The 18,357-nt window shown below is 37.3% G+C and overlaps 2 protein-coding genes and 1 non-coding gene across 3 annotated transcripts; 1 reads left to right on the top strand and 2 right to left on the bottom strand.

Moving 5' to 3' along the window:
• Nucleotides 1-2,298: 2,298 nt before the first annotated feature.
• LOC142164026 (uncharacterized) lies at nucleotides 2,299-9,231 on the top strand. The gene is made up of 2 exons (XM_075221189.1): nucleotides 2,299-2,584; nucleotides 9,074-9,231. Exons 1-2 carry the CDS (start codon nucleotides 2,299-2,301, stop codon nucleotides 9,229-9,231), a joined length of 444 nt encoding a protein of 147 aa, XP_075077290.1.
• A 1,123-nt stretch (nucleotides 9,232-10,354) lies between these two features.
• TRNAM-CAU (transfer RNA methionine (anticodon CAU)) lies at nucleotides 10,355-10,440 on the bottom strand. Its single transcript is given in 2 exon segments — nucleotides 10,355-10,390; nucleotides 10,403-10,440. It is a non-coding gene; the product is annotated as a tRNA-Met (tRNA).
• A 5,925-nt stretch (nucleotides 10,441-16,365) lies between these two features.
• LOC142164027 (uncharacterized) lies at nucleotides 16,366-17,956 on the bottom strand. Its single transcript, XM_075221190.1, has 4 exons — nucleotides 17,854-17,956; nucleotides 17,583-17,680; nucleotides 16,868-17,161; nucleotides 16,366-16,797 (listed from the first exon to the last, which is right to left on the bottom strand). Exons 1-4 carry the CDS (start codon nucleotides 17,954-17,956, stop codon nucleotides 16,366-16,368), a joined length of 927 nt encoding a protein of 308 aa, XP_075077291.1.
• Nucleotides 17,957-18,357: the final 401 nt, after the last annotated feature.

The raw sequence follows: 18,357 nt of genomic DNA on the forward strand, positions 1-18,357 counted from the left end.
TGATTTTTAGGTAATATTAGTGAGCAAAATCTCATTTATATGTATGTTTAGCTATTTCGTTCAAGGCCAGAGGCCTCTTTTTCTCCTCTTTAGGTTCAAACTATATCAATTGTCTTTACATATGCTTTGTTATTTGATTCTCTGTGATTAGTTTCCGTTTTTATTCAATCTAATTACTCAATAGATAGGGGTGAAAAAGGAAAATGGATGAAGGGAAGAAAATTGGTCTCTCATAATAAAACAAACTCGCATGACTGCATGAGGTATGAAACAATTTGTTATAAACTAATTTGGAGTAATTGTTATTTATAGGTATTGAAACGCATTATTCAATTGCATAAGGTCTTCTTTGACGTCTGAAATAATTAGGACTACAAATTTCATTAGCACACTCTTCAGAATACGTGCTGATCAAATAGTAACAATATCCAAATTATCTATTTAAAGAAATAGTCAAATTCTTAATTAAAGGTCGTAATATAGAGTCATTATCACTTATTTATAATTCATTAGAAATTAGGTACGTTGCTATCTGTAGTGGTGGTAAATTACTAAAATTCTAAAGTGGTGAAATGTTTGGTTGACTCTAAAGCCCTATTATAAGAAGATTCTAACTATGAGTACAATTTTATCCAATTCTAAGTGGTGGAATTTTGGTTGTTTGTACCTCTGTTTTGAAAGGTTTCCGGGGTGAGGCATACCAAAAACGTTCCGGGGCGATGGTGTGGGGCGAAAGTCTCAAGAGGCGTACGCCCCGCAATTTGGGGCGTACGCCCCGCAATTTGGGGCGTACGCCCGGGTGTTCGGGGCACGTTTTTTTTAGTAAGGAGTAAGTCCCAAAGACTTTTCAAATTAAAACAAAATTTGTTGAATTAGTCCTTCATATAATACCCAAATTCTCAAAAGCCAGTTTGGTAATTACTCAAAAGGTTTAAAAAGGAACTCAAAAGTATTAAATTTAAAAGTAAAGACATTTTTTATTGATTTAAGCCATAATTCATGGTTTTTCCAAATTTGTATCTTGTCCGCTAATATCTTCCAAAAAGCAACAAATGTTTAATTTTTTTTACAAATACAAAGAGAACTACATTTTTCTTCGTAGCATCAAATTCAAAGTTCAAATTGCAGGTTAATCATCCTTTTTGTTCCTCCATATAGAAAACTTTATTATTTTAGACTCAAATTACTTGTGCTTGTAAGTACCGTATATATAATAGATTGTTTTAATTAGTTTTTTGTGGGGATGGAGCACACATATATATAGTTTTCTTCAATTTTTATGCAATTTTACCTGTTTATAAATATTAACTGTCATTATATTATTTTATAAAATATTAAAAATTAAATACCTATGGGACTTACACCCCGATAAGGCATATGTAAAATGCCTCACTTTACCGCCACGCCTTTTCAAACAATGGACTTTGTACAAAGTAACGTAGACGATTATTATTTTAACTGCTAATGTTGTTTCGCTTGAATATTGGTTGAAGAATTGCCGTCGACTATTATGTTTGGAAGCTTCTTTACGATTTCATAAGTTAGAATGTATAAGTAGGGCAAAGTATTATTTCACTACTAGAAATTCGGTAAAATCGATTGCGGTCAACCGACCGATTTTGGTCGGTCAAAAAATCGGCCAAAAAATCGATTGAAGTCGATCGCTTTTTTAAAATATTTTATTTTTTAATTTTTGTTTTTACGAAATCGACCAACTTTGGTCGGTTTTCTTTGGCGCAAAAATGTGGGAAACTATTTTTGAGTCCCACAAAATTTATTTTACAAGAAACCGATCAACTTTGGTTGGTTTTTCATTTAAAATAAATTAAAATTAATATTAAAAGAATCGACCAAAATCGGTCGGTTAATTCGGCCGATCATTTTAAAAAATCGACCGAATTCGGTCGGTAATTTTATTTTTAATAAAACTGACCGACATCGGTCGGTTATTTTTGTGCGAAAATATAATTAAAGAGAATAAATGAATAAAAAATAATCTTAAAACAAAATACACCAATGGTCTAGTGGTAGAATAGTATCCTGCCACAGTATAAACCCCGGTTCGATTCCCAGATGGTGCATTTTTTAATTACATAATTAAAATACCGACCGACTTTGGTCGAAAATAACCGACCAACTTTGGGCGGTTTTTCGGCAATCTTTTTTGAATTTAATTGACCGACCAAAATCGGTCGAAAAATACCGACCAAAGTCGTTCGGTTAGTGGAAAGTGAAAACTAAGAAAGTAAAGTATCTGAAGCTAGTGGAAAGTGTAGACGAGGAGGGGAAGAGGGAGATATGGAGCATTATAAGTTGGCTAGGAAAGAGGCAAAGCTAGCAGTCACGACGGCCAAGACTGCAGCTTTTAGTCGTTTGTTTGAGGAACTCGAGGGCCGAGGTGGGAATAAGAGGTTGTACAGGTTAGCCAAGGCGCGAGAAAGGAAGGCACATGACGTGGATCAAGTGAAGGGCATCAAGGACGAAGAAGGTAGAGTTATGTTAGACGAGGGGCTTATCCGTCAGAGAGGGCAGACGTACTTCAATAGCCTCTTGAACGAGGAGAGGGACATGAGCATTGTACTGGGTGATGTGGAACTCTCAAGAAGTCGTTGTGACTTTGGGTATTGTAGGCGGATTAGAGTTGATGAAGTTGAGGGGGCTAAGCGTAAGATGAGCAGGAGCAAAGCGACCGGGACAGATGAAATTCCAGTGGAGTTTTGGAAGTGCGCGGGCAAGGCAGACTTGGAGTGGCTCACTAGGTTATTTAATGTCATTTTTAGAACGAAGAAGATGCCCGAAGAGTGAAGGTGGAGCACGATGGTTCCTGTATACAAGAACAAGGGTGATATCCAAAATTGCAATAACTATCGGGGTATCAAGCTGCTTAGCCATACTATGAAAGTGTGGGAGAGAGTGATAGAGCTAAGGGTGAGGAGTGTGTCTATTTACGAGAACCAGTTCGGGTTTATGTCGGGGCATTCGACTACAGAAGCCATCCACCTTGTTAAGAGATTGATGGAGCAGTATAGGGAGATAAAGAAGGACTTGCATATGGTGTTCATCGATTTAGAAAATAGGTATGATAAAGTTCCGAGAGAGGTTTTGTGGAGATGTTTGGAGGCTAGAGGTGTACCGGTTTCATCTGTTAGGTTAATTAAGGACATGTATGATGGAGTAAAGACCCGAGTGAGGACGGTGGGTAGGGACTCGGACCATTTTCCGATTATAATAGGGTTGCATCAGGGGTCAGCACTCATCCCTTTTTTGTTTGCTCTGGTGATGGACGTACTGACGCCCCACATCCATGGGGGAGGGGGGGGGAGTGCCGTGGTGCATTCTATTTGCAGATGATATTGTATTGATTGACGAGACGCGCGACGTGGTGAACGCTCAATTAGAGGTATAGAGGCAGACCCTGGAGTCTAAAGGTTTCAAGTTGAGCAGGACCTCCATGAACGCTCTCCTCTCCTCCTCACTTGTGCTCCCTACTAATTTTAGATATGCTGCCTTCTTCGCTTCCACTTTACCTTGGACCACTTCATTCCACCACCAGTCTCCTTTGTGCCTGCCAGATACGCCCGTCGAGATCCCTAACACCTCTCTCACAACCTCCCTTATACAGTCTACTATCATCGACCACATAATGCTCGCGTCACCACTGTTCCTCCAGGCTCCCATAACCGACAACCGCCCCTCCAACTTCTAGGATTTAGCCTTAGTCAAGGCATCCCACCTGATTCTCGGTCGTCCTCGGTCGGACCTTTTCCTTCTCTTTAACATAATACCAACATCCATCACCAAGAGCCTATGCCGTGTCGTGAGTATCTCACCCGCAATAACCTTACAATCCTTGCACAACCCTCTGTCACACCTCCTGAGGAGGAGATAGTCAATTTGTGTCGTCGCCACGGTGTTTTGGAAAGTAACCAAATGTTCCCCTCTCTTTGGAAAGCTAGAGTTCGCAATCACCAACCCAAACGCCTTAGCAAAGTCTAACAGGGAAGTACCTCCTCCGTTCCTCTCCCCAAAACCTAAGCCTCCATGCACCTCACCATAGCCGCATGCGGTCGACCCAATATGACCATTGAAACCCCCTCTTATAAATAGTCTCTCAATAGGCGGGACTTGAAGCACAATCTTATCTAACCCCTCCCAGAATCGCCGTTTAACCTCCTCATCCCGGCCCGCATGCAGGGCGTAGATGCTAACGATGTTTAGGGTGCACTCTCCAACCACCAACTTAATAGTCATCAATCTGTCATTCACCCGTCTAACCTCAACCACCGACTCTCTAAGTTCCTCATCCACCAAGATACCCACTCCATTCTTACCTTTCCGGACTCCGGAGTACCAAAGCTTATACCCGTCAGCATACCTCGCCCTAGACCCTACCCACCTAGTCTCCTGTACACACGCTATATTGACTCCCATCTTCTGGAGGATCTTTGGCAACTCTATAGACTTACCCGTCAATGTACCTACTTTCTATGACCCAATTCTCAACCTATAGGCACCCTTGTTCCCCTTACCTCCCTTGCCTGCCTCCCACCTCTAACCCCTTCCCCACTTCCCGCCCCACCCCCCGCTCCCCCCGAGGATATGACCTCACTCGACCATCCCAGACCACAATCACTATAACTATGACAGACTAAAGGAAATCACTAACACCCACTAGGCACAGACCAGAGTAGAGGAAGATATATTGTAACTACATGCACGCTAATATGGTGATTAAACTAATACGAACTAAGATGGCATCAATTTAACTAACACAATGAAGGGAAACAGGAAAATGGTAGGTACCAACTCCCGCAATTAGAACCTCGGAATTGTCTTGGTATACACGGCGGTATTGAGGCCACCTTGCATGTTCACGTCCAACTCCCGCGTCGCCCCTTGCTGACAGTCGCCCGGGTTATTCTTCACTGTTTGCACACGCACGTCCCGCTCGCCGCCAAAAGCCACCGACCCTAACCTGAAATATACACAAAACACCACGAAGACAAACAATGGGGGGTGGGGCTGTCACCACTACCACTGGCGAAGTCCTAGTCGTTGAAAAAAAAATGCAAAGAAAAGGGAACGAAGAGAAAAGAGAAGAGAGAAAGAGGGGGGGGGGGGGGGAGAGGGAGAATTACCCGCAACTAAGAATTAAAATGAAGATGAAAAGCAAGAGGGAAAAGGGCAGATGTTGCTGCCCGGCAAAACGACAATTGCCGTTGTTGCTCTAGTAAGTATGGGAGTGGGGAGGAGGGAAAGAAGAAAGAGGAGAGAGAGAGAGGAAAGGGAGGCGTGAGAGATGAGGGGGCTTACCTACTAGTGGGGGTGGTCGCCGGCTGCCTGTGAATGCTTGGTATGATTTTTGACCGTTGGGGATGGGGATGGAGTGTTTGGCAGAGAGTTATGAGTAGTGGAGATGGTAATAGTAATCTCGGGAATGATTTTAACGTTAGAAGAAAATAAAGAATATCCTATCGAAAATAATCTCAAAGCAGTAATCAATTTTATGCCCTTGAATAATTAAATTACTTCAAAAAGATAATTACATTAGATAAAATTGTAATATCTAAGATTTTGCCTAAAATCTCAGAATTTCAGGTTTAGTTGGGCATGGAGAAAACAAGCTTTAAGTTGACTTTAATATTCTTCAAAGCTGAATTATTATTGAAATAGATGATTTTAAATTTGATAAAATTTATTTATTTATTATTTTAAGACCATGGATATGCATCTTAAACCACTCAAGTTGATACCCGCAAGGCCACAAGGATTTATATAGTTATTAGTTAGTATTGCCATATGAGTTCATCCTAAATATTATTCGTCCAAGTATTTTTAGAAATTTTTTATTTCGAGATAAGGAGAGTTTCGCTCAATGTTTTATAGCAAAGTGATTTTGTAGTCAACGAGTTTGCAAATAAAATAAAGAAGCTTTTCAACAAAGTTATTTGTAATATAAAACTTATCGCAATACACCGAAAGTAAAAAAATCAATTCGTGCCAATCTGAGGGGAAAAAGGAAGAAATAAAAAATTATGTATCAACTAAAATATATAAACACAAAAAATAGTTTGACTGTTGAATAACTTGCCGACTGCTTAATCTTTTGCATTCAAAAGATCCAAATGTTAGCCCCCTTCTAAGTTCTATGTAATAAAAATAATTCTTAACGGGTAGTTCAAGTTCATTCATCATTGTATAAATAAGTCTTAGGTAAAATACGATCACGCCGCATATGTATAAAGTATAAACCATAAGCACATATATTATATATCTAACTAACTTAATTAGTTTGATCATTGTTTTAGGTTCAAATTTCGACCAATCAGTTAATTCAAGTAGTATAGTAATGTAATAACAATATTTTTCGTATTTAGATGATTATTGCAATTTTCACATGAATATATTTACGACAATTCTTTATTCATGTCTATATAATTTTCTTACTAATTTAATTTATTATTTTTTCGTATAGCAATTAACCGAACATCTACTGCTATTATTAATGTGCGTAGAAACTAGTAATAATAAAAGAGACAGATATTTAAGACTTCAATTCCTTGGTACGCAGTTATTAAATGTCATATTTCCATTGAGTACTTAAATCTTATAACGAAGTCAATTTAAACCTGTCCAATTTCTGGATTTATCAAGCAAGAATGAGATTTCACCTAGGAATTTCCTTTTCTAAGATTCAAGAATATTACTATCCCTAATTGGAAAAGGTGAAATTTGTAATCTATACACTGCTGCTGGACATTAGCCTCAAGGGAAATGGCTGCTTTTAAGACAGGATCTTTCTGGTAGCACTAGCACTGATAAATTCCAATAGAACTGTGAGAAGGCAAAGCAAGAAGAGAAATTGACATCTATGATTAGACAAGCACCTTAAAAATATGTGATTTAACAACTTATTCATTACGCATATAGGTTTTGTGCAACATTATAGAAATGACTTCTCTGTTTCAATACATATAAGTTGAGTTAAAGGGGATTAATTTTGTCTCGCACATAAGCCTTTTCTTAAATTCATAACCAGCAGATGTACTAACAATAAAGAAAAACTCCAAAAATTCCTCAGAAGGATGGTACATAAGCTTCAAGATAATACAACGCTAAAAGGCAAAGCAAAGTTAAGATGGGCTTTAATATCCTACAGGAATTATGGCTAATACCTATGGCAAGAGAATGTTGCAGTTGGATTGTCAATTCTCTTTTATAGGATGATCAATGATATGAAATATATTCCCTATCAGCAAGTTAACAGCTGCTTTCATCCAACCAGAAAAATTGTCATTAGTAAATGACAGTATGTGTACCTAGGGGCTAAAGTAGTAAAAAAATCTCTCTACCAGACAGATCAATGATCATTATGGGTATTACGAAATGGCTTGGTAGGGAGATATTTGCACCATCCAAAAATGGATTTTAAAACCAACAGGATTTAGGAAGATACACAGTTGACTGTTGAGCGCAGAATTTATCACTAAGTGATGGTGCGCAGATCTTCTTTAGTTCCTTGTTGGAACAAAGAGAAAAGACCAATAATGACCAAATATGGATGTTGGACATCGATTACTTAAATATCCAATGGCCTCAATAGTGAAGAACTAGTCATGCAATTTTTCACATCAATAAGTATCATTTCAAAATCAATCAAACATTCTGCTAATGCTCGTCTGGGAGCAGGAGTTACAACCAAATGGCATGGTTGAAGAATAAGCACACTATATAATTTAATCATGTCACGTTGATTTTACTCGGTCACTGACATAGTGGTAAAGATTAAGCCCTACTAAGCCATCAAGGAATAAAAGAGAAGAAACCAACATTGACCAAATGGATGAGGGACATCAATTATTTTGATACTTTACACGACTTAGAGATTCAATGGCCAAAATAATGAAAACCTTTGTCACTCAATCATTCACATCGCTAATTATCATTCCATCATACATTCTGCTAATACTCTTAGGAAGAAAGATCACATGGCATCGCTAAAGAATGAGAGTACTATTCAATTATATCACGAGGCTTTGATTTTACCCAGTCGGTGACATCAAAAGAGAAAGATGCAACTAAATGAAGCTCTATCCAGCAGTTTGTCATGTTGAGAAGAGACTCATCCAACTTCAGGCGTATAGACTAATATAGTGGATGGCTTCTTTATGTGCTTCTAGTTGGGACCCTCTTCTACTAAACAATGAAGAAGTACAGACATCAGAAATATAAAAAAAAAGAAAAGAAAAAAGGATAAACAACGACTACTCATAGGCTAATATCTATTCTTCAGGATATAGAATAGCAAACTGAAATGCCATATGTTTCAGGATTTTACTTTTCCATTTTGGTTACAAATTATAATCAAAATAAAAATGGCTTCCTTCCCCTATTGTTGTAGAACACTATCACTAGAAGTAAACCTGCTTTACCCTTCCTTAAAGAAATCTACAATGAGGTATTTTACTAATGTGGATGTATTACTTGGTAATCAATCTGAACTAGTTTAATTTTCAGAAGTGGTTAAAATCTGTATTTGGATTGTCCTGTAAGGTACACTAGAGTACAGTCATTAATAATCTGTCAACTTAGGAGAATAATAGAAACTACCAAGCTCGGTCGTGACTATGTACTATACTGATGGCACTCTGCCATGAAAGCCCATAATAGCTTCAGATATTTACACAAGAACAGCTTATACGTGAGCAGTGAGCATAAAGAACAAGTCACGATGAACCTGGAAGGATGGATACTTATGATGGCCAATACGAGCTAATTTTCACCTGAGTCATAAATAACAACAGAATTTGCAATTACTTAGGGAAGAATATTGAGGCACTTACTTCCATACTACCAGCAGAACATTTCAAAGGTCAATAGAGAGTTACGAACAAGTGTACGACTACTTAAAACATCGATGCATACAACAACAGATGTCATTTTACAAAGCCTAAAGGTTATGCACATTAGAAAGGATGCAAAATGGTACCTGTGTGCTTCACACCTTAGAACTCTTCCCTGAAGGATACTCATAATGTTACTAATACCATCTCCACTGTTTTTCTCAATGTAGAACTGGAAACAGTGATCTTCACAAAGGAAAGAGGTGATATCAGATTGAGGTTGGAACTCTCTCAAGAGACTGTTTTCACCATTAATTATCAACGGAAAAGCAGTGATATCCAGTTATCAGATCAATATAAGATATGTCAAGAAACAATTTTATATTGATCACTAGATGCATGTCCGGGAAAAAGTTGTAGCACAACATTAGGTAAGGCCAAAATTGAAGTTCAAGGAATTCTTTTGTGCATTCTCTCAGACATTTCAAGAATTTGTTACCAAGACTAACATGTAATATGACAAAACCATAGCATTCCACAAAACTGCATCTCACTCACTCAATTGTTTGAGACTAAATAACAACCTGAATGCTCCCATACTACTTGTACATATCTATTAAAGCATTCCAGCAGCATGATCTTGGTCATACATGGCTCTTCGGTCAAAAGAATGAACTTAAAGACCTGGCTCGGATGCAGCTAGTGCTGAACAAGCACTGAACATGGAAAAGTAAGTTAGTAGTAGCTTGCTATTGAGCTTTAAGCATATTCATCAAGAGATTCTGTCCCCCCCTCCCTCCAAATTGCACATGGCCAACAATAATAGTGAGATGATGTATCAATGCATTTTCCTTCCAAGGTCCAAAGTCTCCAATGATTCACATACCCGAGCACCTCTGTAAATGCGAAGATAACATTAAAATTCCAATGAATCACATCATGTTCAGAATCTCTTTGAAACACAAGTGCAGCATTATCGACATCTCCAGCAAACCATGTCGTTGTCAATAATGCCATAAAAGACATCCTCAGCATTAACACTAACAACCCCACACACAGCATAAGCGTCAATGAGGAATGTGCTCAATGGATTACAGTCATGATCAAGCTTATAAATGCATGCAATAATGCTCCAACAAATATCTGTCCGATCCATTAACACAAGCATTTTCAAGATTGTAGTGAACACGAATGGCAAGCTCATGACTTTTTCCAGGCAATCAAACAAACAACTGAACAGCCTCAATGTATTGTTATAAAATGACCCGGAATTAAAAGTAAGGAAATAAATGAAGCAATGGTTCTCTCAGGCATTTCATCAAGCAGCTGGTGACCCTCATGCAGTAAATTAGAATAGTAATATCGAATAAAATGACATGTAATTCTTTCCTGTGCATACTTTAATGCTAGTAGAGAAATCCAAAAACTAGCTTAAATTTTTTTTTTAACCATGTTAAGCTTTTTTTCCGCACGTAACAACAATTATCCATGTTAATGGATAAAAAAGATAATGGGGTGAGAGAGGCTCGAACTCTCGACCTCAGGATAACTCGATATGCTATGAGACCTACGCGCTAGCCAACTGCGCCACCACCCCTGCCCTTGTATGGGCTGTTTCAAATAAACAAACAACCATTTTATAAACTACATCCTCTGTCCCAACTTGTCATATTGGCTTCTCAATAGTTAACTATATAAAATTTGACCAATACTGTAATATGTATTTTTTCACCGTATTGATATAATTTCTTTTTTATAAATTGTAGTACTTTTCGCATAGTTTTCAAAAATTTAAATTTTAAAATATTAAATTAATCCCAACCAATTTAACTTTGTCAAATTAACTCTCTTGAAGTTAAACATGACAAGTATTTTGGGACGAAGGGAGTATCAACTTACTGTAAATTAGAAAAATAAAACTTTCTATATTCTCATGCATATAATTAAATTTTAAATTATTATTTCTTTTTCATTTTATATACACTATTATTATAGAGAAATCAGACAACTTTTTCACATATATTTTCAATTATAAAAAGTTTAAAATTGTACTTCTTACTTTTCTAGTTTCTAATTAAGCAAATTGATTGAAAAAGATTAGAAAATCAATGTGCAAATTGTGATCGAGCATTAGAAATGTTATGACACTCGTACTCCGAGCTTCTTTAATTTTTTTTTATCTTCTGAAACTGAAGGAACATATTGTTGAGAAGAAGTTATCAATAGAGGCTATTCATTCTCAGAGACGAAGAGGAACAGAATATTCTAGGTTTTCAGACAAAAGACTATGTTTCGGATATATCTAAGTCAAAGATCAAATTCTCTTCTTTGGACTCAACACGTGGCTCAATCCTGGCCTTTGATCAAAAGTATGATGGATTAAACAAGAGCCGTTCAGATGAAGTAATTAACAACTGTATAGCTTTGGATTCCACAATTAGGTCTCACGTATGTGAACTGTGTAAATAGCATAGAGAAGAATATTCTTCAGTTAATTAGTTATTAGATAGTAATAAATAGCCAGCTGTACAGATAGTTTTTATTCTTTATTTTATCTTTTACACAAATACTTGTATAAGTACATTACTTCTGCAGATGATGAAACACACAGATTATTTTCACAAATCATATTTATATTCCTTCATGGTACCAGAGCAATAGCTCGTTTCTGGAGTATTAATCTTTCTTCTTCTTCTTCAATTTTCTGTTCATCACTGTCTCCTTCACCATGGCTGGTACAACAGATGTTGTTGTACCTCAAACTGGATCCAGTAATGGAGCTAACTTCAATCCAAATCATCCTTAATTCTTGAATTCATCAGATGCTCCAGCAATGAGTCTAGTGAAGGCAGCTTTCGATGGAGAAGATCAGTTATGATTGCTCTCTCAGCAAAGAATAAACTGAGATTTATTGATGGAACATGTACTCCTCCTGCTATCACGTCCCAGGATCATCAGCCATGGATTAGGTGCAACGATATGGTGACCTCCTGGTTGATGAATTTACTCTCCAAGGACATTGGAGATAGTGTCATCTACTCCAAATCTACAAGAGAACGTGCCCCATTAGCACAACAACTCTCAAAGAAGTAACTCTACTTTAATACCACCTATCAAATTCATACTCCGTGCGTACTACATCATTCACAAATAACAACTCACTCATCCCGCGATTTTCATATACTCATAAAGCGCAATATATCCCGTATTCAGAAATTTTTTTATTCGAGTCATTCTCGAACTCCACCTCTGTAAGTCATCACTGATTCCCAAGTATACTTCAGACCAAAATAAAAATTAATTTGACACATAACCATGAATTGAATTGTCAATAGCAGACTCACCCACTTGGCTCAAAGCCATAGATTAAAATACTTGATAACTCACAATATCCATACTTTATTACTGTCTTAATACCGCAGTCAGTTAAATGAAAATTCTTCTCAAGCTCAAGACACACCAACCATAAAATACCTCAATCATCCGCTAATCTCACATTCATTCTCTTAACACTCAAGTCAACTTTCTCAACCAGATTCAAATTCAAGTCTCAACACATACGCCTCGCTGGAAGAAAAAAACTCTCTATTTACATCATAAGGAACACACCTACATAGATTACTCCGCAGGGGATAACCCACCTGCTTAGTCTCAAATTGACATCTTGTTATACCCATTCGCAGCCATAATTACTATGAAATCACTTAATCTTTCTGAGTTTGAACTTATCAACACAATACGAAAATCTACTTCGCTCCACAATTAAACAATATGACAGATCTCTCAACGCACTCACAGCTCAAGACTGTACGTCACATCAAAACAGGTACCAAGTACCCAATAGCAGACTCTTGAGTCACAAGTAAACTTTATCCGTCTCATTCAACCCACCTGACACATGCCATATTCACATCATACTCATATAGTCATTTTCACCGCTCATCGAGCCATAAATTTCACTCGGAGGGACATTACCGGACATATGAGTCCAAATGTACACGTTACAATTGAAGCTACCAAGCTTAAGTTACAGTCTAACCCTAGCCTCAAGTCCTCCAGACTGGCCCATCACTAAAATACAAAATACACATCTTGAACCTCGTTCATGGAATCACAAGCCAGCGATGCACAACTGATACTGAGCGCTCACATGTGCACACGAATGCATGGAAGGAATTCAAAGAGTTATGTTTCAAGCTGAATCAATTCCGCATGATAGAATACAAGAAAGTAAAATTTTTCTAAGGTTTTGGTAGCCTCTCGAAGATAACTAGAAATGTCTCCGTACCGATCCGCAAGATTCTACTAAACCTGCTCATGACTTGTGAGACCTATGTTACCTAGAGCTCTGATACCAACTTGTCACGACCCAAAATCTCACCCGTCGTGATGACGCCTATATCAGTACTAGGCAAGCCGACAATCTCAATAAACCACCATATCTTTTAAGTTTGAAAATATAATATCTAAATTTAACGGAAGAAAAACTCACAAATACATATATAAACACTCCCAAAACCCGGTGTCACTGAGTACATGAGCATATAATATGAATACAAGTCTGGAAAATATGGTCCATAATAGTCCGAGACCAAATGCAGTAATTAAGGAGATAAGGAAGGAGAGGCAGGGTCTGCGAAACACGGCAGCTACCTCTGAATCTTCAGAATATCAACTATGCGAAAGAAATCAACACCTGCTATGGCCGGGAACACCTGAATCTGCACACGAAGTGCAGGGTGTAGTATGAGTACAACCAACTCAGTAAGTAACAATAATAAATAACGAACTAAAGATAGTGACGAGCTATACAGTTATAGTTCACTTTCAGTAATTCCAGCAAAGAATAGACATGCTTTCAAATCCAGCAGTTTAAGTTAAATCAATTTTATACAGTTCAAGTTCATGTAATTCAGATATAAAATCTTTCAGAGAATTTTACAATAATGACAAATAGCAACTAAGTGCAACAACAAATGAAAAGCAAGTACAACCTCTCAGGGCAACAGTCACTCGACTCGTCATAACAACTCAACCACTCGGCTCTCAGCCCTCAGCACTCACACTTAATGACATAAAATCTGGGGTTTCATACCCTCAGGACCAGATTTAAAACTGTTACTTACCTCAAGCCGTATAATTCTTTATTCTGCAATGTCTTTTCCTCGTGAATTGGCCTCCAAACGCCTCGAATCTAGCCACAAATAATTCGATTCAGTCAATAAAATTTATTGGAATTAATTCTATAAGAAAATACTAATTTTCCATAGAAATCCGAAATTTAGCTCAAAAATCGCCCGTAGGACCCACATCTCAGAACCCGACAAAAGTTACAAAATCTGAAGGCCCATTCAACCACGAGTTTAACCATACCAATTTTACCAAAATCTGACATCAACTCGACCCTCAAATCTTCAATTTAAACCAAGTGGGTTTTCTAAATTTTCCAACTTGATTCACCCAATAAATGATAAAAACAATCATGGATTCGGGTAATTTAATCAATATTGAGTTAAGAACACTTACTTCATTGTTTCCTCTGAAAATCAGCCAAAAATCGCCTCTTCCCGAGCTCCAATCCGTCAAAAATAGAAAATGGGACGAAGTCCCATTTTCAAAACTTAAACTCTCTGCCCAGTCATTTGCTCTACGCGATCGCGAAGAACAGTTTTCCACTACCCAGGTTTAACCCTACGCGATCGCGAACAATCACATGCGATCATGATGCACAAGATTCCAGCTCTACGCGATCGCATCCCTCTTCACGCAATCGCATAGAGCAAATGCGTGGCCTAACTTCCTCTCAAGTTTTCCCTACACAATCGCAGCCCCTTCGCGTTCGCGTAGCACAGACTGGCCCAACCTATGCGATCGCGGTTGACCTCACGTGATCACGGAGAACAAAATCAACACTGCCTCAACTAATCCTACACGATCGCGTCCTAATCTTCGCGATCGCGAAGAAGGTCTGAAACACTAGCAAACAGCAGCTACCAGCAGTGCCAAAAATGAAGGAAAATAATTTGAATACCACTCGAAACACGCCCGAGCCCCTCGGGAACCCCATCCAAATATACGAACAAGTCCTAAAACATCTTACGGACTTAGTCGAGTCTTCAACTCACATCCAACAACACTAAAAATACGAATCACACATAGATTCAAGCCTAATGAACTTTGAAACTTTCAATTTTTACAAACGACGCCCGAATCTATCAAATCACGTCCGATTGACCTCAAATTTTGCACACAAGTCATAAATGACATAATAAAAGTATTACAATTTTTAGAATTAGATTCTGACCCCGATATCAGAAAGTCAACCCCCGGTCAAACTTTTCGAGAAATTTAATTTTCGCCATTTCAAACCTAATTCCTCTACCGACCTCTAAATAATTTTTTGGACACGCTCCTAAGTTCAAAATCACCATACGGAGCTATTTGAATCATCCGAATTATATTCCAAGATCGTTTATACATAAATAAATATCCGATCAATATTTTCAACTTAAAATTTTTAATTATGAGACTAAGTGTCTTATTTTACTCCGAATTTCTTCTAGGTCCGAACCAACTAATCCGATAAGTCATAAATCAATTGTAAGACATAAATTGAGCAGTAAATGGGGGAACAGGGTTATAATACTCAAAACGACTGGCCGGATCATTACATAAAGTACGTTTATTATAAACTCTAAAAGATCTACTATTAATAAAGTAACCAAGAAAAATACCTTCGTCACTCCTTGAATCAAATTTTCCAAGGTTGTACTCACCATTATTGTGAATGAAACACTTACTTCCAAATGGATAAAAGTAGCCTATGTTGGGCCATTTGCCTTTCCATAATTCATATGGAGTTTTCTTCAAGATGGGTCTTATAAGACATCTATTGAGAATGTTACAGGCTGTACTCACTACTTCTGCCCAAAAGTAATTTGGCAGGGAATGTTCTAATATCATTGTTCTAGCCATATCTTGTAGAGTTCGATTTTTCTGCTTAACTACTCCATTCCGTTAAGGTGATCTTGGAGCTGAAAAGTTGTAGGTATATCCTTGATTATTACAGAAATCTTGAAAGTCTCCGTTTTCGAATTCTCCTCCATGGTAACTGTGGATGGTTGTGATGAGATACCATTTTTCTCTTTCAACTCTTTTACAGAAAATCTCAAAACAAGAATAAAAGCTTATCGTTTACCTCCATGGTAGCAGTTCTAGTGGGTCCAAATTAGTCCATATGAAGCAATTGTAAGGGCTTGGTCATATACACAATGTCTTTATTTTTGAAAGAATTTCTAGTTTGTTTACCAATCTGACATGTATCACATACATGATTTCTAGAAAAATTGAGTTTAGGAAGGCCAATAATTAAATGATGCTTGGAGAATTTCTCAATTAGATGCATTCTTGGATGACCAAGTTTCTTATGCCACAACCATGGATCAATAGATATGGATGCTAAGCAGATATGACTGTCTAAATTTTTAATGCCATCAAGAATGTAAACATTTCCTTACCTTTTTCATGAAAGTATTGTTTTACTCGACTCATCTTCAATGGCACATCCTGTGTTTTTGAATTTTATTTCGTACCATGAATCACATAGCTGACTTATACTCAAGAGATTATAGTTGAGTCCATCTACAAGGTATACTTCAGTAATATCACAATTGTTGTTGAATGGAACTGTGCCGGTGCCAACTATTTTTCCTTTTGAATAATCACCAAATTTGACACTTCCTCCATTTATTTTTATAACTTCTTTGAACAGATTTTTGTTACATGTCATGTGACTAGAACATGCACTGTCTAAATACCATTTTCCTTTGTGACTCTTTCTGCGGTGTTCCTGTAAAATAGAATTATCACGTTCTTTTAGGTATCCAATCTTGCTTGGGTCCTTACTGGTTAGTTCTACTGGAACCAGGTTTGTCTTTGGGTTTCCAAATCCATCCTAAAACATTAGACTTACGAAATCTACAAAAGAAATATTTATGTCCTACTTTGTTACAGTAAGGACACACAGTGGTTGATCCAGTTTTTGATCTATCACTTGTGTTAGTACTTTTGTACTCAATTCTAGCCGGTCCTTTTTCAGTTGACTTGTAAGTCGCCTGGTTAGACTTGACAAAACTGTGACTAGTGGATTTACGCATGCCATTCAGTTGCATTTGTAATTCCTGAACCTCATCTTGAAGTACATCTCTTTCGATTTCACATACTTCAAGTTTAAGTTCCCAGTCTTTCTTTTCCTTATTGAGTCTTTTCAAATCATTCAACATCTTTTGAGACTCCTTTATGGTGAGATCAAGAATATCCTACAATTCATTACATCTATCAATGTCATAGGATCTTACCTCGCTTGTTTCACCTAGTGCCATGAAACAGTTTTCAGTATCTTCTTTGATTTCATCATCTGATGTGTCTTCATCAGTCCAGTAGTCAGAATATTTGCTTATATCATTTTCTAAAATAGTCATGGAGCACATGTTTGCTATTTCCTCATGTTTTGAGCTATCATCATCACTCTACCTTCCGAAGTATTTGTTTTTGTTGAATCCTGTGGAGACTTTTCTTTTAAGTTCAGGGCATTCAGCTTGAACATGGCCATACCTTCCGCATTCAAAGTATTTCCATTATTTTTGTCTTGTTCACTATATTCCCCGGTTCGTCTGGATGACATTCTTCCCTTTTTGTATTTCTATATCTTCTCATCAATCCGTTCATATTTCTTGATACCATGGTAATTTCTTCTTCAAGAGCTTCTGGATCATCATCAATATCATTTTCAGGTCCTTCAGTTATAGTTTTGAAGGCAACTGTTTCTTCTTTTCTTCCTGATTTGTTTTCTTGAGATGTGTTTTCTCAAATGCTATAAGATCTCCTTATAGTTCATCATATAAAAGTTTGTTTAGATCTTGGGACTCGAGTAAAACTACTTTTTTCTGCCGTGTGGTAGGCAAACTCCTCAAGATATTTTGAACTTGATCACCACTTGAGTAGGGTTTACCAAAGGCTTTTAGATCGCAAATGATTTTGCTAAATCTTGCAAATATTTCCTCAATAGATTCTCCTTCTTTTATCTGGAAGAGTTCATAATCATGAACCAACATATTTATCCGAGTTTCTTTCACTTTGCTGTTCCTTCATAAGTAATTTTCAGTTTGTCCCATATTTCTTTGGCAGTATCACAACTTAAAATTTTCTCATACTCTTCTCCACTTATAACATTATAGAGCAAGTTTCGAGCCTTAGCATTAACTTGAATGACATCCATTTGCTCGTCTGTGTATTCATCTATTTCTTTAGGATCAGTGGGTGGTTGAGCTGCTACTGGAAGTTGATAGTTTTTCTTTTTTATGATACGCCATACTTTAACATCATAGGATTTCGCATATATTTTCATGCGTACTTTCCAGTGGGAGAAATGTTGTCCATTGAAGTATGGTGGCCTTACTTGTAATGTCCCTTCTTGAAAGAGTGCTCAAATTGTTACTTAGTTTGACATGATCTT

The sequence above is a fragment of the Nicotiana tabacum genome, chromosome 9 (assembly GCF_000715075.1).
Source record: "Nicotiana tabacum cultivar K326 chromosome 9, ASM71507v2, whole genome shotgun sequence".
Taxonomy (NCBI): domain Eukaryota; kingdom Viridiplantae; phylum Streptophyta; class Magnoliopsida; order Solanales; family Solanaceae; genus Nicotiana; species Nicotiana tabacum.

What these genes read in the sequence shown, in the direction of transcription:
- LOC142164027 (XM_075221190.1), bottom strand. Translation starts at nt 17,956, where the DNA reads ATGTTGGTTCATGATTATGAACTCTTCCAGATAAAAGAAGGAGAATCT. An exon ending in TTGCGATCTAAAAGCCTTTG is followed by an intron (nt 17,681 to 17,853) that starts GTAAACCCTACT and finishes AAAACAAATCAG; the next exon opens with GAAGAAAAGAAGAAACAGTT. An exon ending in CAAAAACTGGATCAACCACT is followed by an intron (nt 16,798 to 16,867) that starts GTGTGTCCTTAC and finishes CTAATGTTTTAG; the next exon opens with GATGGATTTGGAAACCCAAA.
- LOC142164026 (XM_075221189.1), top strand. Translation starts at nt 2,299, where the DNA reads ATGGAGCATTATAAGTTGGCTAGGAAAGAGGCAAAGCTAGCAGTCACG. An exon ending in GGACATGAGCATTGTACTGG is followed by an intron (nt 2,585 to 9,073) that starts GTGATGTGGAAC and finishes TTCTCAATGTAG; the next exon opens with AACTGGAAACAGTGATCTTC.